This window comes from Corythoichthys intestinalis, chromosome 17 (assembly GCF_030265065.1).
Source record: "Corythoichthys intestinalis isolate RoL2023-P3 chromosome 17, ASM3026506v1, whole genome shotgun sequence".
Classification (NCBI taxonomy): Eukaryota; Metazoa; Chordata; class Actinopteri; order Syngnathiformes; family Syngnathidae; genus Corythoichthys; species Corythoichthys intestinalis.
Window position 1 is genome coordinate 30,079,954 of NC_080411.1, and position 25,236 is coordinate 30,105,189.

Below are 25,236 nucleotides of genomic sequence, written 5' to 3' on the forward strand. Positions count from 1 at the left end.
CGGAGTAAGTGTAATTGTCATCTGCAAGTTGCAAGAAGTCTCAAAGAAGTGTAGCATTCTTGGAAATGCAAAACATAGATTGAGAATTTTTGCACTTGTGTGTTAGTCAATGGCGAGTTCGGGGGGGGGGGGGGGGTGTCACAGTAGAACAGTGATCCCTTGCGACTTCGCGCTTCAAACTTCCATCCCTCAGTCCATTGCAGATTTTTTTTCTTCAATTAAAAAACAAAAAAACAGATGAGCTGTCCCGAGCCGATCACGTAGTGTCACTCTCCCCATCCCCACTCTTTGTCCCTCAGGCCGTGCCCTGGATTTGCTTTATAAAGTTAACAATGTTGACAGACGTTTAATGGTTGAGGTTCGCTCGTCTGCAAAGATCAAAGTACTGCATGCGTCAGTCATTGTTTAACTTGTTAAACATTTGCTGTAGCAACTCATTGTGTGAGCCGTGAGTGTTTCATTGAGTGAGTGGACTCACTCAATGAAATATTTAATAAAGTCAAGCATTTTTGTACTACTTTTTTCTTGTTTAAAAATTGATGGGACAGTAACATCATTAAAACTTATAATTTTTACATTTGAAGTGCTTAAAAAACATTATATATGTGTAAAAAAAACTCAGGTGACTTGAATTTCCGCTCCTAGACCCCCAATTTGGCCAAATTTCAAAATTGTCCGATATGCATGTGTGATACATCACTGGAAAGCCTAAAATCTCAATTTTCTGGGGGAAGAAAAATTTTGAACAGGAGGGCATTTCGGCGGAGAAAAAAAATTAAACCGCGATACCCTAATGGTAGGTGAGAGCATGAGAGAGCATAATTAAAGACGCCATGATTTTGACGAGATATTATCGCATACTTGTTTCGATCAAAAAACCGTACATGTAAAAAAATGTAGCATGTATCACTGAGTGTCAAGACACAGCTGTGAATGGCCACAGGTGGACTTAATGGGAATTTTATGGCTGAAACATGGTAATATAACAAGGGTCGCGATGAGGAAATCGCAGACATCAAGGAGCGGTCGAGATGTTCCTTTTCATATATTTGCCCTTTTAAATGTTTTTTTCCCCCAATATTTCCTTGTTTGGATCGATTATCATCTAGAATATCGGTGAAAATATGACAGTAACAAAAAAAAAAAGTGATAGGTATGAGGTAGGTGTCCGTTACTCATTTACGGACACTATTTTTTTCTTTGTGACATTATGCAAGTGAGTAATTTTTTAAAATCTTTTTTTTTTTAACTAGATATTAGACATCAACGATTCTAAGCTAAAAATGACATTTCGAATAATAAATATTATTACTTAGCTTCTTTTTATGGCTGGGTTGAAACAAAAGGGGTTGCGCAGTGTCTGTAAACGGGGGTCTTCAGAGTAAAACGGACAAATTAAAAATAGTTCTTTGACTTAATGCGCCATGAAACTGCTACGGCAGTATATAGACATCGTGTTCTATCAAACACAACGGTGCAAGAGCAGAAACTGCTTTTTCATCCTTGTCTTGTGTTTTCCGCCATATAGACCCCACTCACCAACGTCACACAATGACGTGTCGCTGTATCCGGCCACCATATTGTCCGTCATTGTTTATCCGTATTCTTAATGGTTTCAATTTGTCGTGCAATTTATAGTGCAATTCATGGAAGCCCCGATGCTTTCAGACGCTTTAAACTCATTGGATGCGTTGCATAAAAGGCGTTATGTGGAAAAGCTTCAGTCTGTCCATTCGCCAGATCCATATTTGATGCCTAAATCGATATTTTTCGACCCGCTGTCTTCGCCGTCTCTGCCTGACATCTGCTACCCTCATATCTACAACTATCTTGTCCACACAAAATCAGCCTATTCTCACGAAACTTTGAAAAACTTTAAGAGCAGCACTCTAAGCAACATTACCCCGTGTGACCCTTTCAATTTTCTAAAATGGCGACAATCAATAAAAAAAAAAGTTGACAGCGATGGCCGACGCTTCAAGGATAGGTGGATATTGGACTATTCAATACAATACGCAACAACTGTGTCTTCTTCATTTGCAAAGAGACAGTCGCTGTTTTCAAAGAGTTCGATGTGACGCGATGTTACCAAACAAGACACGCTGATATGTACGACAACATTACAAGGAAGATACGCAGCGAGAAATTATAGCAACTTGAAGCTAGTTTAATTTCACAGCAGCAGTATTTCGCAAGAGCCCGAGTGTTGAAAGAGAACGCCACAAAGGCGAGATTGTTGAAATTATGAATTTAAAAAAATAATAAAGCAAATGTGACACACAGAAGGTCTTGCTAAAAATTGTTGGAATATATTGTTCTACGTAAATCAGCCAAGGTAGCCCCCCACATTTTTACCACACCAAATCTGGCCCCCTTTGCAAAAAGTTTGGACACCCCTGTTTAACTGATGATCCGTAGACGAGGCCAGCTTCTTTCACTTGGTACCAGCTAAATATTATTCAAAAAATAACGATGGCGGAAGTAATAAACATCTTGAATTTGAAACTGTATGTTGTCGGCGATTAGCCTCGCAATGATCTTAATTGTGGTTGTCAGTCCCAAACCCTCTAAATATATATTAAATGCATCTTACCAGATATAAAATGACTACTACATAATCTGTAGTGATCGTTTGGTGCCCAGTATTCTCGTCGAATTGCAGCAGTCCATCTCGCTCTCCTCTCCGTGTCTCGGAATACGGTAGAAGTTCAAGTCTCTCCGTCTATCTTCTCTGTTATTGCAACCAACCGCCACACACGCCTTCACCATTTTGATTATTAATGTTAACGAGCAGAAAGACACGCCATAATAGGAGGAATTTACGTAGCGGTAATGCGTAAACACGACGAGCTGACGGACAATATGGCGCGGAGGCGTGGTTGTGAGGTCATGTGAGTGGGGTCTATACATTTTTTTTTTTTTATACTTTGGGGAAAAAGTGAAAAACATGTCTTATATTTATCTCTTTCCAATGCTAAATGTGAATAAATACATTGAACACACACACACACACACAAAATTCTTGGTGGGGTTGGGGGGGGTTGCGCTACTACGCGGTTTTCCACTTATCGCGGTGGGTTCTGGTCCCCATTAACCGCGAAAAACGAGGGCTCACTGTAATCTGTTTTTGTACAGGAGCAACGTTTGTAGCATCATAAAGCTAAACGCACAATAATTTAAAATATAAATGTGTTATAGATTAAGTAAACGTATTATAGCTCATGTGGGTTTACAATCTAAAACCTTGTAGCAGCCATTGATACCATATATCTAAACTTAGCTGTCTGAAACCGGAGTCCGTGGCCATTTTACGTCGGGGGACGTATTTAAAAAAAAAAAACCCAATAGCTTTCTTCATAACAAATCATATTAACATGGCTAGGATTCAGGTTAGATTTTGAAATTATTCAAATTGATATTACAAATATTTAGGTATACAGTAAATTGACAGCTTTTCTTTATTTTTATGAAAACATAAACCGCAAAAAGGCTGACATATTTGGACGCCCGTCCTCATTGCCTCACAGCGCGCATTAGACATCTAGTCGATATATTTGGTTGCAACCCTTTTGTATTTGAACGCCCCTCTTCAATGGAAAGTTCAAATGCAATGGGAAAACTGTAAACTCATGACATCACCGTTGCGGCGACCAATAACAGCATAGTTAGTGGAGCCACCACGCCAGTGCTGGTGCTTGGTTCTCCTCATTTCAGCAACAGTGTGACATTTCCAGCTCGTCTCAGAACAGCATCTTATTACGTGAGTTTAACCCTTCATTTTCTTCATAAGTACATACATCATACATCTTTTAGAATCGAATTTGAATTTGTGAGCGGGAACTGGGGTTCTGTCGGCTCATAGTTAAAGCGGCGGCTGCTTTCAAATTCGACCATCGTGCAATTCGGCGACCTCAACAGATTTTTTTTGTGAATAGTTTTTTCAGTGGTTTCGGTAGATTACTATTTATTACTCAAGTAACATCTTGACGGATGAGTTACAATCAGTACCACTCAATTGAAAAACTCAATATTTAGCACAGTTGTAATTGAAGTCGTGAGAAACTTTGCTCTTTTTTTTCTCTCTACTTAATCCTAAAATTCGCAACTAAACTTTATCAATGAATAGGTACCTTAAACCGATAAGTGAAGTGGTCAAACCTGTTGACAACTTTCAACCATAACGAACACTCTTAGTATTTACCATTCATGTGGAACCTTTTACTTGGCATGGGCCACTGCATTTTTCCCCAAAGCCTGTCCTCCAGTAGATATCCTAAATTTATGAAGAAAGGATGATGCAACGCTCTAACATTGTGGGGAAAATTATATGGAACCTTTGTAAATGGTCTAATTGATTTTTACATAGAATGCAAGGTTTCCCCCCATATTGATATATAAGCAAGGGCGAAGGTTTGCATAGGGACTGTGGGGACATAACACTATACAGTTGTGGTCAAAAGTTTACATACACTTGTGAAGAACATAATGTCATGGCTCTCTTGAGTTTCCAGTTATTTCTACAACTCAGATTTTTCTCTGATAGAGTGATTGGAACAGATACTTCTTTGTCACAAAAAACATTCATGAAGTTTGGTTCTTTTATGACTTTATTATGGATTAACAGAAAAAGTGATCAAATCTGCTGTGTCAAAAATATACATACAGCAACACGAATTAGCAATTTCTTGTGAGTGATTATTGACTTGAACAATCATTGACTTGAACAAGTCAGGAAAGTCACTTGGAGCCATTTCAAAGCAGCTGCAGGTCCCAAGAGCAACAGTGCAAACAATTGTTTGTAAGTATAAAGTGCATGGCACTGTTTTGTCACTGCCATGATCAGGAAGAAAACACAAGCTTTCACCTGCTGCTGAGAGAAAATTGGTCAGGAGGGTGAAGATTCAACCGACAATCACCAAAAAGCAGATCTGCCAAGAATTAGAAGCTGCTGGAACACAGGTGTCAGTGTCCACAGTCAAGCGTGTTTTGCATCTCCATGGACGGAGAGGCTGCCGTGCAAGAAGGAAGCCTTTGCTCCAAAAGCGGCACCTTAAGGCTCGACTGAAGTTTGCTGCTGATCACAGGGACAAAGATAAGACCTTCTGGAGGAAAGTTCTGTGGTCAGACGAAACAAAAATCGAGCTGTTTGGCCACAATGCCCAGCAATATGTTTGGAGGAGAAAAGGTGAGGCCTTTAACCCCAAGTACACCATGCCTACCGTCAAGCACGGTGGTGGTAGTATTATGCTGTGGGGCTGTTTTTCTGCCAATGGAACTGGTGCTTTACAGAGAGTAAATGGGATAATGAAGAAGGAGGATTACCTTCAAATTCTTCAAGATAACCTAACTTCATCAGCCCGAAGATTGGGTCTTGGGCGCAGTTGGGTGTTCCAACAGGACAATGACCCCAAACACACATCAAAAGTGGTAATGGAATGGCTAAATCAGGCTAGAATGAAGGTTTTCGAATGCCCTTCCCAAAGTCCTGACTTAAACCCCATTGAGAACAATGAACAATGCTGAAGAAACCAGTCCATGTCAGAAAGCCATCAAATTTAACTGAACTGCACCAATTCTGTCAAGAGGAGTGGTCAAAGATTCAACCAGAAGCTTGCCAGAAGCTTGTGGATGGCTCACAAAAGCGCCTAATTAAAGTGAAAATGGCCAAGGGACATGTTACCAAATATTAGCGCTGCTGTATGTATATTTTTGACCCAGCAGATTTGATCACTTTTTTCTGTTCACCCATAATAAAGTCATAAAAGAACCAAACATCATGATTGTTTTTTGTGACAAAAGAAGTATATGTTCCAATCACTCTATCAGAGAAAAATCAGAGTTGTAGAAATAACTGGAAACTCAAGAGAGCCATGACATTATGTTCTTCACAAGTGTATGTAAACTTTTGACCACAACTGTACACTTTTCAGGATGTTCAAATTGTCCCCACCAACTTTAGCAACCTTATTTGCATTACATAATGAATTCAGTTATATAATAATACTAATTATATATAATATGATAAAATTTAGATTATCTTCATATATGTTGTAAGAATAGAATTAGGGTTGCCACCCGTCCCTTGAAATAAGGAACGATCCATAGTTGGGAATTAAATTTAATAGATTTATCCCTTTTCACTTGCTGAATGTGCCGGTTCATTTTTTCCCCTCAAACGCACATTGATGACTAAACCCCCCCCCCCACCACCACCACCACCACACACACACCCTCCCGCCACACAGACACACACGCACACTCACACAACCCCGACAGATTCATGCTGACAACATTCCTTCCCCTCAAAAGAGGAGGGATATTAGAAGTTGTTTTCAGCCAGCAGCAGCCACTGTAAGTAATGTAAAAAGACATCAATGTTGTGGAGGTGGGTAACACACCACCAACTTTGCTACTGAAAATTGGACCTGCATAAGAGTTGGCATAACATTCAACTGTGTGAACTTGCTAACCTGCAAAACGACTGCCGTCAAGCCAGCAAGCAATGAACAACGAAGACACCTGTCCATAATCTCAGTCAGTCACACTCCAAACTCGATTATGGCCAAGACCAAAGAGCTGTGGAAGGACACCAGAGACAAAATTGTAGACCTGCACCAGGCTGGGAAGACTTAATCTGCAATAGGTAAAACGCTTGGTGTAAAGAAATCTACTGTGGGAGCAATTATTAGAAAATGGAAGACATACAAGACCACTGATAATCTCCCTCGATATGGGGCTCCATGCAAGATCTCAGCCCGTGGCGTCAAAATGATAACAAGAACAGAGAGCAAAAATCCCAGAACCACACAGGGGGACCTAATCAATGACCTACAGAGAGCTGGGACCACAGTAACAAAGGCTACTATCAGTAACACAGTGCGTCGCCAGGGACTCAAATCCTGTCAGACGTGTCCCCCTGCTGAAGAAAGTACACGTCCAGGCCAGTCTGCGGTTCGCTAGAGAGCATTTGGATGAAAACGTTTGGCCTCCGTTATTGCCAACAAAGGGTACATAACAAAGTATTGAAATGAACTTTTGGTATTGACCAAATACGTATTTTCCACCATGATTTGCAAATAAATTCTTAAAAAAATCAAACAATGTGATTTTCTGTTTTTTTCCCCACATTCTGTCTCTCATGGTTGAGGTTTACCCATGTTGACAATACAGGCCTCTCTAATATTTTCAAGTGGGAGAACTTGCACGATTAGTGGTTGACTAAATACTTATTTGCCCCACTGTAATTTACAATACTTAATTGGAGTCTTGGGGTGCTCCAGTGTCCCCCAAAAGTGGACCCATTCTTGGATAGTTCCCATTTTTTTCCAATAAAGGGACTTGCACTTCAAATGGTTCTTTAGTAGTTTTTGAAAACAAAGGATTGAATTGACCATTTTCACCTGAACCAATACGCATGAAAGTTAGTATAAGTCAATACAGATTTATTTTGCATTGATCCTCATGTCTTATATTTGTGAGAAATGTAGCCTTGACCCCTGTTCAATAATCTGTTTGGTCTTATTAATGTCCCGTCCCCAGCAAAAAGTGTACATGCAGTTTATGCTGCTATATCGTCCCTACCAATGTTGAGACCAAACCTACGCCCTTGTATATAAGCCTCTTTTTTCACCCTCCAGGCTAAAGAAAAAGGTCTAAAAACAATACATATTTTAATCGTATTTGAATTTACATTTTAAATTTTAAATGCAATGGTGACATTTTACAGTCAATATGTGAACAAATTTGTCCCAACTCTTTGCCATTACACTGAAGTACATTGTGTTTTTGTTTGTTTGTTTGTTAAAAAATGTATTTCAGGACCTCTACCTTTAAGTATTCTTAATAAATTGCGTATAACAAAGCAGGATGGTCATAATTTCAAAATTGCTGCAAATTTAGAATTTTTAAAAAATATTGACTTTCACTAAGGGGTGTACTCTCTTTTGTTGCCAGGGGTTTAGATATTAATGGCTATATTTTGAGTTATTTTGAGGGGAAAATAAATGAACTCTATTATATAAGCTGCACACAGACTAGTTTTCATTGTGTCAAAGTGTCATTTTTTCAGTGTTGTCCCATGAAAACTAAAGATGCCTAGATCGATCTAAATGCCGATCGATCGGGTCCGATGACGTCATTTTCAAAGTATCGGAATCGGCAAAAAAATATCGGACATGCCTTTTTTTAATATACAGTATATATATTTTTTAATTAAATCGTTTTCTAATTGTATTTAACGTTAGAGACAAAATTTCTTACACTCATCCAGAGCCTTTAGTTTTGGCTTAAAGTAGGGCTATCAAATTTATTGCGTTAACGGCGGTAGTTAAATTTTTAAAAAAATTAATTACGTTAAAATATTTAACGCTATTAACGCATGCGCTGCACGACCCACTCACACATTGTCGAGTTCAATCTATGATGGCGCCGATTTACCTATATATAGAGCTAAAAGGCAGCGTAAAATGAGTAGAGTGAATTTTGGCAGTCTTTGGAGCCTGATTTTAATTGGCTAAAGCCTTAAAATCCCTCTCTTAACAATTAGAAATATCGTGGGAAAGCAATGTGGGGAAGAAAGGTAGTAGATGATCTTTTTCTTTACACCCTATGTTATTTCCCACCGCAGAGAAGATATATCAATTGGTGCCACTATGCACAATCATGGTTGCACTTCCCATCATGCATTTGGGCAGAACAGTTAAATGGCTACAGTATCATTTACTGAAAGCTCAACAAATACACTAGATAGCAATATTTAGTCACAATATACAAAGTCACGTTTATCCTTTAAGAATTACAAGTCTTTCTATCCGTGGATCCCTCTCACAGAAAGAATGTTAATAATGTAAATGCCATCTTGAGGATTTATTGTCATAATAAACAAATACAGTACTAATGTACTGTATTTTGAATGTATATATTTGTCCGAGTTTTATTCATTTTTTTCTTAATGCATTGCCAAAATGTATATGATCGGGAAAAATTATCAGGATTGATTGGAATTGAATCGGGAGCAAAAAAAAAAAAAAAGCAATCGGATCGGGAAATATCAGAATCGGCAGATACTCAAACTATAACGATCGGGATCGGATCGGGAGCAAAAAAACATGATCGGAACAACCCTAAAACATATACTTAAATATCTGCAGAAATGCGAGGGGTGTACTCACTTTTGTGATACACTGTATGTATTCATTTTTCATAAACACGGTGGGCCGCCAGTGGGCTTTGCTCCCACCATGCTTTGCAAGCTCAGTGACTCCGTTATATTTTTAAGGAGGTTGTTGTGACTCTCTTCTGCATTCCAGTTGCACATTAACTAATGGTCTTTTCTCTGCCATCACAGCTTGCCAGCAAATCAGTAACAAGTCACCATCATGTCTAAAGGTTCAGTAGTTCTGGCCTACAGCGGCGGACTGGACACATCCTGTATTTTGGTGTGGCTGAAGGAGCAGGGTCATGATGTCATTGCTTACATGGTGAGATTGGAGGAAAATTTTGCTTTGTGTGGGTTTTGTGCTCTTTTCAAGTACATGGTGCAATTTAGCAGAAATGCGCAGACTGGGCTCAGGTGGTTGGTGGTGCCCATTTGTTGATGCTACAATAGGAAAAATAAAGCCACTGCACCACAAGCAGGATTTTTGCATATGGAGGCCTTGCGTATTCAGCACATTTTTTTCTTTTCACATTTGTGTAAAAACATCATCAGTGGTCTTTTGTGTGCTCTTTGGTTATTCAGCTACAGTAATGCATGAATTCAATTGTTCCTATAGGAAAATATTTCAAATGAGTTAGTTAGCAGGAGCATACAAAAATCACAACACTGATTTCCATGAACACGATTCATTCCGTTCACAATGAGCAGCAGTTTGACACACATTGTAAAAATATCATCAAAAAAAGGGCTATAAGATGTTTAGTGCCACTCCCAGTTTTGAAGTTTACTGTTAAGCTGATTGGTTAAACTGACCCAATCTAGGAGAGAAATATTGACAGGCCGATCATGGTCTTAATAGAGAAAATCATAAATTTTATTAGGGCTGCAGCTATCGAATATTTTAGCAATCGAGTAATCGACTGAAAATTATATCGATTAATCGAGTAATCGGATAAAACATATTTTTAGGTGAAGAGCAATTATGAATACACATGAGAAAACAAGACATTTCATCTAATATTGAACCATTTTCAGTCAATCAATGTCTTTATTTTTGATGTACATTGTTGAAAACAGCCAACAATTGCATCTCAGATGTAACTAGAATTAAAAAAAAAAAGACTAATTCGCTGCTTTCACTCCAAAAACTTTTAGATCTTATTTAAAAAAAAAAAATATATATATATATATATATATATATATATATATATATATATTTGTTCTTACCTAAAAATGCCATTACGCTTGATAACACACATCACTTAAAAGTTAGAATAGGTGAATAAAATTACTCGGATCAGTTTTTAAACTCGAGTTGCTCGAGTATTCGTTTCTGCTCTAAATTTTATGATACGATATCGATTCTATGGACAATGATACGATATTTGCCGATAATTAAAAAGTCTGGCAAGATTCAATTTGAATCAACGACCTTTAATAGAATATTATATACACATTTACCCAGGGGTGAAAGTGGGCCAGAACGGTCAGGAACACAGTTCCGGTATAAGAATCAGGGCCGGAATGCAGTTCCGGTACACGGTGCTTTGATTTAAAAAATATGACGGCAATTGTCAAAACGCTAAGTTAAAAAAAAAAAAAAATCATACACTGCCACACATGCATTTCATCCCCACGAAGAAAACGATCTACCAACATCAGATTTAAAGTGCTTGTGTCGCGTAATCCGTTTCCACCGATATTTATTATTTCTTCCATTTCACGGACGGCATGGAGGTTTCCGCAGCTGCTGCAGTTATCTGAGTCTGACGATGATGAGTCACGTCAATGTGCAAATGCACGCAGCAAAGCAAAACGCCTGGACTCATATATCAGTTCAATTGGCTGACATACTGACATGTGATCAGCAGAGATAGTTCGCTCTGATTGGTTCAAATGTGCATGTTTTCTGGAACAAAAAAAAAAAAAAAAGTTTTTTGAATTGATGCAAAAAAAAAATGGCAATGCAACAGAAAATGGATCAAATCTTTAAGAGCAAGGAAAGAGTTGAGGCTTATTTATCATATTTAGTTTTATTTGTTCTGATGGGGAGGTTCAAAACATCTTAGCTGTCAATGTGCACTTTGGACTTATATTTGTTCATTTATGTTAGGCTATTTATTCATTTCCTTATGATTGAAAAAAGTCAATGTTTGCGTGATCTTCAAAATATATTCCATTTCACTCTGCATACTATAAGTAATTTGTACTCATTTTTCTGAATGTATGTTACCTATATCATTGTAATAATAAAAAAAAAAAAGAAAGCAAAAGTAAATGTTTACATTAACTTCAATTTTAATATACAATAGTCCCAGGCCCCCTATATAAAATCACATATTAACAGATTCGGACTCGCACACCCCTTCATTGTATTCCACTTGCGAAAAGAACAGAGCACACGAAATTTCACTCCCATAGCTGGTTGCTAAGGCTTCCCTCATTGACATTCCTACTGGACTGGCAGTGGTTAACGTGTCGGTCTCGCACTCTTCTGTCTAATGATCGCCTCTCTCCCAGACCGATTGTCTACCTTGCACAATTCACATTGGACAAGGTGTTACATGCACTGGTGCAATACAACTGAAGTGCAATACAACTGGATAGTAGCAATACAACTGAAGACAGGGAAGTGACAGCTGCACTACTGGAAGCTGGCCTTGTCAGCCGTGGGGAATTAGCGGCAGTGATGTTCGACGACCTGAAAGATGAGCTGCCGCTCGTCTTCGTCCTTCGTCAGGCACTGTTTGAAGTCGTTCGCCAGCTTTACCGCTCGCTCGGCAACATCATTCACCGACTTCAGCTCGGACATGACAGCTGGAACAACCCACAGATCCGCGACTGTGGCTGGGAGAGGCAGCTTCAGGCAGTGGAACAGGTTCTGCGACCTCCGGGTCGCTGAAGTCGCCCAGGTCAGCCCTCTTGAGTGTAAGGGTCCTCCTTCCTTCCAGCCATCGCAGTTCCTTCCCTTTCTCCTGAGCCTCATAGAGGTTGTGCAGCATCTTGGCCTTCTCCTCTTCCTCGGTCTTCGTTGAAAACATCGCCAGGGGGGCCAAGTCCTCGCTCAAGTACCAGAGATGCCCACGGAACTTCTTGAGAGCAGCCGAGCCGACTTCACTGTCAACAGCTGTGTATCTGTCCAGCTCCTCGCACCTCTCCAGGTCGTTGACAGGTGCATCGACGGTCACTGGAGCTTCGAACCACCGCTTGAGGTAGACCGTCACTGCGAACACGTTGATCTTGCGCAGAGCTCTTGCTTCATGTGGAGTGAGTTGGAACTGCTTCCGGAAGATGTAGATTTTTAGCGAGTAGATGCCTTTGGCCATCCATCGAGCCCGGTGGTACGCCCCAGGCCGGTTGAAGCAGACAACTTCTGTCCCGGGGCCCGTGAGGAAGAAGCGGGCGAGGAGGAGGAACTCGCGGTAGTCGTCCCTGTGGTGGGTGGTCTCCAGCTGGCTGTCGATAAACCCCACGACTTCATCTTTCTTGAGACGCACCCACTCGGAGAGGTTCTCGTTCGGATCGTCGTCAAAGGGAGATGCCTTTGAGTGGTCCAAAAAATTCCATTCTACTTTGAAGTGGCCGAACAGGGAAATATCAGGGCCAGAGGATCGGAAGAAGAGGTCGAAGACAGCCGCGATGACCAGTTCCATGCTATGATCGCTTGAAAGTGCGATTTTCTCGAAGTAAAGTCACATTCTATCAGAAAAAGACTTGCTTAAACCACCTCCCACATGGTAAGCTTCCCAAATCCGATGAGTTTTTCAAAATCGGTGATATTTAGGGGGGAAATCCCCCCCCTAAATAGTTTCAGATAGCTTTTCTGGATCAGCCACTGTCAACACCAGGTCAAGGCAATACCGCATACGTTCTATGCATGCGAGTGCAAATGGACAGTTGAAAACAGATCAGGATGTCACCCCTACCTGGCTGGCCCCTGTATACAGCATAGCAGACATTACATGTGCTCTGAGGGACCCCTAAATATTAAGCGATCATTGTGAATTTTTTCTCACAGTACTTTGGCAAGAAGTAGAATGCATTGAGAGGGTGTGCGAGATTAGTTTCCTGGATTTACTTTTTTGGGACACCCTAATATACAACCTATGTTCTTAAGTAGTTAAAATTGAGATTTGGCATTTAGTATGTGAGGAAATGAGGGAAAATAACAATTAGGAGATGGAGGTTGGGGTTATTGCCGTTTTTGTTAACTTTTAGTTTGCAAATCATTGAAAAAATAAAATTTTGAACGAAAATCAGTTTTTTAATGTGTTATATAAATAACTGTGCCAAAACAGTTTTCTTTGCATTTCAGTAGTTTTAGGAGGTTTGACCCCCCCCCCCCCCAAAAAAAATGTAAATAAATGAATAAATAAATTAGGGCTCTCAAACGGTTAAAATTTTTAATCGAGTTAATCACAGCTTAAAAATTAATTAATCATAATTAATTGCAATTCAAACCATCTCCATACCATGCCATATTTTTCTGTAAATTATTGTTGGAAGGGAAAGATAAGACACAAGACGGACATAAACATTCAACATACTGTACATAAGTACTGTATTTGTTTATTATAACAATAATTCCACAAGATGGCATTAACATTATTAACATTCTTTCTGTTAAAGGGACCCACAGATAGAAAGACTTGTAGTTCTTAAAAGATAAATTTGAGTACAAGTTATAGTAATTTTGTTGGGCAACCATGACTGTCAGTGGTGGCTGCAAATGGTATACAGTATGTTTTGCGTTGTGTTCAATTAGGCGTGTTAAGAAAAAGAACGTCTCCTGCTCCGTCCAAATGCATGATGGGAAGTTGGGCAACCATGACTTTCAGTGGTGGCTGCAAATGGTATGCAGTATGTTCCGCGTTGTGTTCAATTAGGCGTGTTAAGAAAAAAGAACGTCTCCTGCTCCGCCCAAATGCATGATGGGAAGTTGGGCAACCATGACTGTCAGTGGTGGCTGCAAATGGTATACAGTATGTTCCGCGTTGTGTTCAATTAGGCGTGCTAAGAAAAAGATCGTCGCCTACTCCGCCCAAATGCATGATGGAAAGTTGGGCAACCATGACTGTCAGTGGTGGCTGCAAATGGTATACAGTAGAGATGTCCCGATCGATCGGCTCGATCACATCATTTTCAAAGTATCGGAATCGGCAAAAAAATATCGGACATGCCTTTTTTTGATATATATATATATATATGTGTATATATGTTTTAATTAAATCGTTTTCTAATTGTATTTAACGTGACAGACATAATGTGTTACACTCTTCCAGAGTCTTTAGTTTAAGCTTAAGGTAGGGTTATCAAATTTATCGCGTTAACGGCGAGAATTAATATTTATTACATTTATCACGTTGCAATATTTAACACAATTAAGGCATGCGCTGCACGAGCCACTCACGCATTGTCGCGTTCAATCTATAATGGCGCCATTTTACCCATACAGTATATAGAACTAAAAGGCAGCGTAAAATGAGTAGAGAGAATTTTGGCAGCCTTTGGAGCCTTTTTTTTAAATGGCTAAAGCCTTACAATCCCTCTCCCAACGATTAGAATAATCGTGGGAAGCAATGTGGGGAAGAAAGGTAGTAGTTGATCTTAACTCCCTATGTTATTCCCAACGCAGAGAAGATATATCAATTGGTACCACGACGCACAGTAATGGTTGCACTTCCCATCAAGCATTTGGGCAGAAGTTAAATGGCTACTGTATCATTTACTGAAAGCTCAACAAATACACTAGATGGCAATATTTAGTCACAATATACAAAGTCACATTTATCCTTTAAGAATTACAAGTCTTTCTATCCATGGATCCCTCTCACAGAAAGAATGTTAAAAATGTAAATGCCATCTTGAGGATTTATTGTCATAATAAACAAATGCAGTACTTATGTACTGTATGTTGAATGTATGTATTCGTCCGAGTTTTATTCATTTTTTTTCTTAATGCATTGCCAAAATGTATATGATCGGAAAAAATTATCGGGAATGATTGGAATTGAATCGGGAGCAAAAAAAGCAATCGGATCGGGAAATATTGGGATCGGCAGATACTCAAACTAAAACGATCGGATCGGGAGCAAACAAACATGATTGGAACAACCCTAGTATACAGTATGGTCTGCGTTGTGTTCAATTAGGTGTGTTAAGGAAAAGATCGTCTCCTACTCTGCCCAAATGCATGATGGAAAGTTGGGAAACCATGACTGTCAGTAGTGACTGCAAATGGTATACAATATGTTCTGCGTTGTGTTCAATTAAGCGTGTTAAGAAAAACATCGTGTCTTGCTCTGCTAAAATGCATGATGGGAAGTTGAGACACCATGAGTTAGTAGTGGCTGCCAAAGGTTAAGCCAATAAAAGGTGTGGTCCAATGAACACCTGTGTCCACTCGCATTACTCTGCCTTTTCGCCCTCAATGTGCTAAAATGGCGCCATTGTAAACTGTTTGAGGCAACGCATGAATGGGTCATTCCGTGCATGCGTTAATTGCGTCAAATATTTTAACATGATTAATTAAAAAAATTAATTACCGCCCGCTAATGCGATAAACTTGACAGCCCGAAAATAAATAAATAAACAAAATTTCTGGCTCCGTGGCGACCTTCACGTCGAGGAGTTCTGGCAAGAAATTCTAGCCACTTATACCCCTGCATTTACCCCTTATAGGATACTTTTTCAAATCATTTGCTGCAATTGACTGTAGTAGTTGAAGGTGGCAGCGAATGATTGCGACCACCAGGCTGTGCAAGCTCAGGAACTCCATTGACTGCAATGCGAGGCCAATGATCGCTGCCAACCAAGGGTGCAGGTTTGGTTTCAACATTGGTAGGAACGAGATAACACCATAACATACATGTCCACTTTTTGCTGGAGACGGGACATTAATAAGACCAAACAGTTTGGGCGAACGGGGGTCAGGGCTAAATTTCTCATGAATATGAACCTAATTAATTGATAGGCTAAATTATCAGTGCAAAATAATCTGTATTGACTCATACTTTAATGTGTATTGGTTCAGGTGATGAACAAAATAAATCTGTATTGACTTATACTACATCGTGTGTTGGTTCAGGTGGTAAACTGTTCGATTCAGATCTTTGTTTTCAAAATCTGCTAAAACATTTTGAAAACTTCCAGAATAAATGTCTGGATTTTATTTGCAAATTTAAAATGCAATATTTTAACATAAATTATATTAACATACACGTGTTAATCATCCCTTAACTATTCAGGAATGCAAAAAAACCAAACATTTGTCTTAAAACCACTCAACATTGTGTGTCCAAATAAAGAAATTAAATATAACTGAAAAAAAAATTCGTAGTCAGGGATCAACCAAAAAAATAAAAGTTTAGTAGGTCTAATAAATGTTAACAGCTTCCTACTTGTATTTTGCAGGTTAGCAAATTCACACAGTTTAATGTTAACTCTGTGGTCGGACTTTTAGTAGCAAAATTAGTAGTGTGTTCCCCACCTCCACAACATTGATTTCTTTTTTACATCATTTACATTACACAGTGGCTGCTACTGCTAGTGGTGGAAAAAAAATTCAAAGGGGGCGGAGGACATGTTGTCGACATGTTGCATTTTTGTTGGGGCTGTGAGTGCGTGTGTTTGGGGGTGAGAGGGTCAAGTCATCGGCCAATCAAACGTGCGTTTGAGGGAAAAACATGGACTGGCACATTCAGCAAGTCAAAAGATGTAAATGTAAGTCTGAACATAATACAAATCACTTAATAATTGTAGGGCCAATTCTATCCTTACAACATTTGGGAAGACATTCTAAATTACCCATATCATATAAAGTTATTATATAATGCAAATAAGGTTGCTTAAAAGTTGGTGGGGACAATTTGAACGTCCTGAAATGGTGGTAGTGTTATGTCCCTACCGTCCCTACGCAAACCTACGCTCTTGCTGCCAACCCTCCCAGTCAAAATGGATTGGATGTCTAAAATTGTTAATGGAATGTGATCTTTTAAATACGATGACAGTAAAAAAATAGAATAAAATAAATGGTGTTATTGGAGGGCATAACCAGAGTATATTTCTGCTTTTAATTTATTTTCATACTGTATATTATTTATCAAGAGTAATGTTATATTTTTTAAAACATATTTGTAATTTTATTGATTCCTAAAAATGTATATTAAAATAATAATTAATAAAATATATAATTCAAACCTGGCTTCCACATACAGTGGGGCAAATAAGTATTTAGTCAACCACCACCACTAATTGTGTTAGTTCACCCACTTGAAAATATTAGAAAGGCCTGTAATTGTCAACATTGGTAAACCTCAACCATGAGAGACAGAATGTGGGGGAAAAAACCCAGAAAATCACATTGTTTGATTTTTAAATAATTTATTTGCAAATCAAGGTGGAAAATAAGTATTTGGTCAATACCAAAAGTTCATCTCAATAGTTTGTTATGTAGCCTTTGTTGGCAATAACGGAGGCCAAATGTTTTCTGTAACTCTTCACAAATTTTTCACACACTGTTGCTGATATTTTGGCCCATTCCTCCATGCAGATCTCTTCTAGAGCAGTGATGTTTTGGGGCTGTCGTTGGGCAACACGGACTTTCAACTCCCTCCACATATTTTCTGTGGGGTTGAGATCTGGAGACTGGCTAGGCCACTCCAGGACCTTGAACTGCTTCTTACGAAACCACTCCTTTGTTGCCCTGGCTGTGTGTTTGGGATCATTGTCATGCTGAAAGACCCAGCCACGTCTCATCTTCAATGCCCTTGCTGATGGAAGGAGATTTTCTCTCAAAATCTCTCGATACATGGCCCCATTCATTCTTTCCTTTACACAGATGAGTCGTCCTGGTCCCTTTGCAGAAAAACAGCCCCAAAGCATGATGTTTCCAACCCCATGCTTCACAGTGGGTATGGTGTTCTTCGGATGCAATTCAGTATTCTTTCTCCTCCAAACACGAGAACCTGTGTTTCTACCAAAAAGTTCTATTTTGGTTTCATCTGACCATAACACATTCTCCCAGTCTTCTTCTGGATCATCCAAATGCTCTCTAGCGAACCGCAGACGGGCCTGGACGTGTACTTTCTTCAGCAGGGGGACATGTCTAGCAGTGCAGGATTTGAGTCCCTGGAGGCGCATTGTGTTACTGATAGTAGCCTTTGTTACTGTGGTCCCAGGTCTCTGTAGGTCATTCACTAGGTTCCCCCGTGTGGTTCTGGGATTTTTGCTCACCGTTCTTGTTATCATTTTGACGCCACGGGGTGAGATCTTGCATGGAGCCCCAGATCGAGGGAGATTATCATTGGTCTTGTATGTCTTCCATTTTCTAAGAAATACTCCCACAGTAGATTTCTTTACACCAAGCGTTTTACCTATTGCAGAGTCAGTCTTCCCAGCCTGGTGCAGGTCTACAATTTTGTCTCTGGTGTCCTTCGACAGCTCTTTGGTCTTGGCCATAGTGGAGTTTGGAGTGTGACTGACTGAGATTGTGGACAGGTGTGTTTTATACCGATAATGAGTTAAAACAGGTGCCATTAATACAGGTAACGAGTGTATCTTCGTTAGACCTCGTTTGAAGAAGTTAGACCTCTTTGACAGCCAGAAATCCTGCTTGTTTGTAGGTGACCAAATACTTATTTTCCACCATGATTTGCAAATAAATTCTTTAAAAATCAAACATTGTGATTTTCTGGGTTTTTTTTTTTCCACATTGTCTCTCATGGTTGAGGTTTACCCATGTTGACAATTACAGGCCTCTCTAATCTTTTCAAGTAAGAGAACTTGCACAATTGGTGGTTATTTGCCCCACTGTACATACATCATGTTTGTATTCACACGTGTATGCCAAATGTTAATATTGTGGCCTAAATGACCTAAAATTTGGTGTCCATGTATGTGGATACAAGGTGTTTATGTGGTTCTTTTTTCAATTTGATCACCAAAAATAGTCATTTGCCCCATAAACTGTTAGAACAATAAGTTGTATTTCATCTAATAAAAAATACAAAGGATTTTCAATGTTTTTGATAATTTTGTTGCTGAAACATTTCATACATTTGACCAGAAACATTTTTTTAATTTAGAAGTGCAGACCTCCATATAAGCAGCCATTAAACCCTCATCATTACCATTCCGCAAAAAAAATTACATAAACTCATAGCAAACTACAAACAAAATGATAATTGGACTGTGTTCTAAAATGAATGCATCTTTGTCAAGTAAGATTTTTTGTATGAGATCACATTCATAAACTTCACAGGCTATTATTAGACATCTTCAGCCATGCATGATCGGACTGTAAAAGTATTTTAATCGTGTTCCAATTCTGACAATTTTCAATGACAGGAGTGCATTCAATTCCTGTGATGTTTAATTGCCCTTTTCTCCCTCATGTAGGCCAATATTGGACAAGATGAGGACTTTGAAGCAGCTCGCAAAAAGGCAAAATCACTTGGTGCCAAAAAGGTATTGTATGTCAACCAAGTCTTTACACTAAACCTAAAAGAAAACTAAAAACAAAAAAAGAGTGGAATACGAATACACACGTACTGTATAAAGTGAGCAGCAGAGGTATTTGCACCCATTGTCATTTTGCAAGTTCACCCACTTAGAAAATAAGTAGAGGTCTGAAATTTCAATCATAGATGCATTTCCACTTATAGAGACATAAAAAAAAATCCTTAACTCACATTGTATGATTTTTCAATAACTTATTTGTAATTTACTGGGGTTCATAAGTATTTGTAATATTTAGTGCAGAAGCCTTTGTTGGCAACTATAGAGGTCAGACGCTTTCTGTAGTTCCTCACCACGTTTTCACATATTGAAACAGGCATTCTGGCCGATTCCTCGACACAAATCTTCTCTAGATCCGTCAGGTTTCGGGGCTGTCGTTGAGAAACACAAAATTTTAGCTCCATCTGGAGACTGGGTAGGCCTCTCCAGAACCTTGATATGCTTTTTACGCAGCCACTCCTTGGTCAGCTTGGCTGTGTGCTTCGGATCATTGTCATGTTTGAAAATCCAGCCATGACTCATCTTCAAGTCTTTGACTGAGGGGAGGAGGTTGTGGCTCAAAATCTGATGATACATTTCACCATTCATCCTCTGCTTCATACAGTAGTGTTGTCTGGTCCTCTTTGCCAAAAAGCAGCCCCAAAGCATGAGATTTCCACACCCATGTAGTGTAAAGCGCTTTGAGTGCCTTGAAAGGTGGAAAAGCGCTATACAAGTATAGCACCAACCAACATACTTCACAGTGGGGATGGTGTTCTTGGGAATTTACTCATCCTTCTTTTTCCTCCACACACAACAAGTAAAGTTTGCACCAAAAAGTTTTACTTTGGTCTCATTTGACCACACGACTTTTCTCCCATCACCCCTCTGCATCATTCAGATGCTCCCTGGCCCTTCACATGTACTGGCCTTAACAGGGGAACCTTCTGAGCAATGCATGATTTCAAACCATTGCACCGTAGTGTTGTACTGAGACAGTAGCCTTTGAAACTGTGCATCCAGCTCTCTTCCAGCTCCTGCCGTGTAGTTCTAGGCTAAGTCCTCACTTTTCTCATCATGAGTGATGCCCCACGAGGAGAGTTTTAACATGGAGCCCCAATCCGAGGTAGATTTTCAGTCATGTTTAGCCTTTTCCATTTTCTAACAATCGCTCCAACTGTTTATTCTCACCAAGCTGCTTTCCATTTGTCTCATATAGAGCTGAAACGAGTACTCGAGCAACTCGAGGAACTCGAGTTTAAAAACTGATCCGAGTAATTTTATTCACCTCGAGTAATCGTTTATTTTGACAGCTCTAAGCATCACGTTTTGCTCGGACTACTTTTAATGCGGGACAACGCGCTGTCACGTGCGGAGAGGAAGAAGGAAAAAAAAAAAAAAAAACTTACTGCAGCTGACAGCCGCCACAAACGACGCCGACGTTGCCAAATACTAGCCTGCACGATGCTACGTTGGTAACAGCTAGCGTCTGATGCATCTCATAAAGATCACATGTATGTTGAACTAGATGCGCAATGACAGACTCGGCCGCGTCTGGGCAGCGTTATTAAACAGCCGCCATCTTAAAGCAGTACAGCGCTAAGCGCTAGTAAAGAGCGCTAAGCGCTAATAAATAAAATTAACGTTACTGTCGCTACTAGCTCACGAAAAGTTAGCCCTGCGGAGGGCTAGGTTTCAATTAATTATGACCACTGTCGATGCGTGGCTAACGTGTCTTACATACAGGCTTTAACATAACATAGCATTGTGGAGTGATGAGGGTGTAAAATAAAAACTTTATCATGGTAACTATCAATTTTAGCTCAGTAGTCATTGCTGGATAAAACACCAAGTAGCACTGGTCCCTAATGTGCTCCAGTACAACCTGTATCATACATTTATTTTGAACACTGCAAAAACTCAAAATCCTATCAGGACTTACTGTTTAGACTAACTTAAAACTTAACTAGAACTTAAAAATGGCTTGACACAAAGAGAAATTCAATTGAAACACGTGGGAAAAAATCCTAACTTTTAAGTGATGTGTGTTATCAAGCATAACGGCATTTTTAGGTAATATATATATATATATATATATATATTTTTTAAATAAGATCTAAAAGTTTTTTGAGTGAAAGCAGTGAATTAGTCTTTTTTTTTTTTTTTAATTCTAGCTACATCTGAGATGCAATTGTTGGCTGTTTTCAACAATATACATTGAAAATAAAGACATTGATTGACTGAAAATGGTTCAAGATTAGATTAAATGTCTTGTTTTCTCATGTATATTTATAATTGCTCTTCACCTAAAAATATATTTGTTTTATCCGATTACTCGATTAATCGATAGCATTTTCAGTCGATTACTCGATTACTAAAATATTCGATAGCTGCAGCCCTAGTCTCATACCCTTTTCCAGCTTTGTGGAGCTTTTTCTCTGGTGACTTTCAAAAGCTCTCTGGTTTTGCCCATGGTAGCAGTTGAATTATGACTGACTGTGGGGTGCACAGGGGACAATAATGAGCTCAAACGGGTGGTGGGTGGGTGGTTACTCATGTAATGGTGGACTTTTTTCTAAGGTAGACTGACAACTCTTTGAGTGTCGTAATTATTGCTGGTTCTACGGGGTACAGATACTTATGAACCCCAGTAAATTACAAATAAATGATTGAAAAATCATACATTTTGAGTTCCAGATTTTTTTAGATAATGTCTTTATAAGTGGGAATGATTCTATGATTTAAATTTTAGATCTCTACCTATTTTCTAAGTGACTGAACCTGCAAAATCACAAGGTGTGCAAATACTTCTGCTCCTCACTGTATATATATGGCGGAAAACACTCAGGTGACTTGAAGTTCCGCTCCAAGACCCCAATTTGGCCAACGTTCAAAATTGTCTGACATGCATTTGTGATACATTATTGGAAAGCTTAAAATCTCAATTTTCTGGGGGAAGAAAAAATTAGAACAGGAGGCCATTTAAAAAAAAATTGTGTTAGCATGTTAAGCATGTTAAGAAAAAGGTCGTCTCCTGTCATTCTTCCCCATGTCGCTTGCCACATCAGTTATAGTTGTTGTGACAGAGTTCCCAAAGCTTATACAAATAATAAGCGTGTTCCAATGAACGCCTGTGTCCACTTGCATTTCTCTGTATTTTCGCTCTCAATTTGCTGAAACGGCGTCATTGTTAACTGTTTGAGGCAATGCGTGAGCGGGTCATTTTGTGCATGCGTTACATGCGTCAAAAATTTTAAGGTGTTTAATTAAAAAAATTAATTATCGCCAGTTAATGTGATAAATTTGACAACACTAATATATATTATATATTGTTAATGTTACCAATGAAAAGTGTGAGAGAACAACTATTTTTGGTCATTTAAAAAAAAAAAAAAAGAAACTTGTGCTTTGACACTTAAGACTTTTAACCCTTTATCTGGCAAGTGACTTTTTGTTGTCATTTAACGTAAAGATCAGCAATTATTATTATTATTATTATTATTATATATTGGCAGCCCTCTCAGTTCAAATAGATTGGACATCTATTGCTGTCAGTGACAATCTACAAGTGAACTTATTAGTCAAGGTAGCACTGTATACATTAAAACCAATTAAAATGATTTTTTTTTTCTTTAAAAACTGCAGACACCTATGAAAAGCTAAAGTAAATTTCTCCCACAAATAATCTGCAATCAAACAGGGGAAACCTACAATTCTGGATTCCCTCACTGCCACTTCTTTCTCTCGTGCAGGTCTTCATTGAAGACCTTCGCGCCGAGTTCGTGGAGGACTTCATCTTGCCCGCTGTCCAAGCCAACGCTGTCTACGAGGACCGGTATTTACTGGGCACCGCGCTGGCTCGGCCCTGCATCGCCCGCCGACAGGTTGAGATTGCACGTCGAGAGGGAGCTCAGTATGTGTCGCACGGTGCCACTGGAAAGGTGAGCTAGTTGACGTTTTAGATTGGATCCAACTTTGTTATTTCATATTTCAAAAGTACAAGGCAATGAAACACTAAACAAATCTGGTTGTCACCAGTAAGTGTGGCAGGTGACATTTAATTTGACTTTCCAAAAGTAGTAGTTTACCAAAATTAACTCTTGTTTTAACTAGGGGTGTAAACCTTACAATACGATACGATACGATTTGCGATACAAAGCTCACGATAACGATGATCTCATGATATGGCGATACAACAATTATCGATACATGGATCAGGAAAGAACTCTAGGATATTCTAAAAAACAGCGAGTAAACAGTAGGGTTGTCCCGATCCGATATTTGGATCGGATTAACCGCCAATATGCGCAAAAAAATGTGCATCGGTATCGGTTCGGCCGACACGGAATAATTTCGATCAAGACTCCCGATCCAGTTTAAGAAAAAAAAACAACAACAAAAAACGGTCCAGGTTTTCCAGCGCACCGATTTACATAATCCATTCCAGTTTTTGCTTTGGTTTCCCTAAATCCGGTCCGCGTTCAATGGCACACCTTCAGCACACTAGCGTCCCAATTTACCTCCGTGGCATCTCCTACATTATGACTGCAATGTGAATTTAAAGTTTATCGGTAAAAATGTCAGCTGTCACCTTAGCATCTTGAAATGCTTGTCTTTGTCAGAAAAAAAAATCTCCCCATCATGTTTGGACTGCATCCAGGGCAAACAGCTGAAGGAAGTGTGTAGAATAGATGGAGATGGAGCAACAAAGTGTGGAGAAGATTGGGGAGTAGAAGGCATTTTTGGTTTAAAATAGTATTATTTGCACTGATTTTTTTAAAGCCTTGCTACAGTTGTTCAAGAGCAGAGAACTGATGCTGAGTTAATAGTTTATTTTCCACTGAGGTTGTTTTTGTTTTTTGCTTTTTTAAGACTGTTTACAATATCATTTGCAAGTTTTACTGACTGAATATGCCATTTCTGTTTGTTATTGTAATGTTTTGTGTTTATCACTAAATAAACAGGCTAGTTTCTTGTTACCAACCATTGTGTGTTATTCAAACTCACCTAATTTAGCTGGCTAATTGTTATCAAGAGTACTACAACCCTTTTCAACATGAGTCTGACAACTAAGTAAGGAGGCTAAATAACTTTAAACTTTAATACATGCTCAGATAGGCGGGTATCGGCCAGTATCGGTATCGGATCGGAAGTGCAAAACAATATCGGTATCGGATTGGAAGTGCAAAAACCTGGATTGGGACATCCCTAATGAACAGTAAAACAAGCTATTTTCATCCTTCTGCTATGAATTGGAATGAGTTTATCACTACTAGATGTTCAATCCATTTGAACTGGGAGGGTGCCATCCTGTGTCCCTCGGGGAATCCTGTGGGGGGTGCTTCGGAAGTACGGGGTACAGGGCCCTTTGGTAAAGGCTGTTCGGGCCCTGTATGACCGGTGTCAGAGTTTGGTCCGCATTTCCAGCAGTAAGTCGAATTCGTTCCCAGTGAGGGTTGGACTCTGCCAAGGTTGCCCTTTGTCACTGATTCTCTTCACAACTTTTATGGACAGAATTTCTCTAAGCGCACCCAAAGCATTGAGGGGATCTGGTTTGGTGGCCTCAACATTGCATCGCTGCT

At 39.3% G+C, this 25,236-nt stretch overlaps 1 protein-coding gene across 1 annotated transcript in view; it reads left to right on the forward strand.

Annotated features, from left to right (window-relative positions):
* Window positions 1–3,600: 3,600 nt before the first annotated feature.
* The window catches only part of ass1 (argininosuccinate synthase 1), a 227,648-nt gene continuing 206,012 nt past the window's right edge, over window positions 3,601–25,236 (forward strand). Inside the window, exons 1-4 of the mRNA XM_057818992.1 lie at window positions 3,601–3,760; window positions 9,347–9,479; window positions 19,556–19,624; window positions 23,407–23,595. Coding sequence (XP_057674975.1) covers window positions 9,378–9,479; window positions 19,556–19,624; window positions 23,407–23,595 — 360 coding nt within the window. The 5' untranslated portion in view covers window positions 3,601–3,760; window positions 9,347–9,377. The remainder of the gene's footprint in view (window positions 3,761–9,346; window positions 9,480–19,555; window positions 19,625–23,406; window positions 23,596–25,236) is intronic.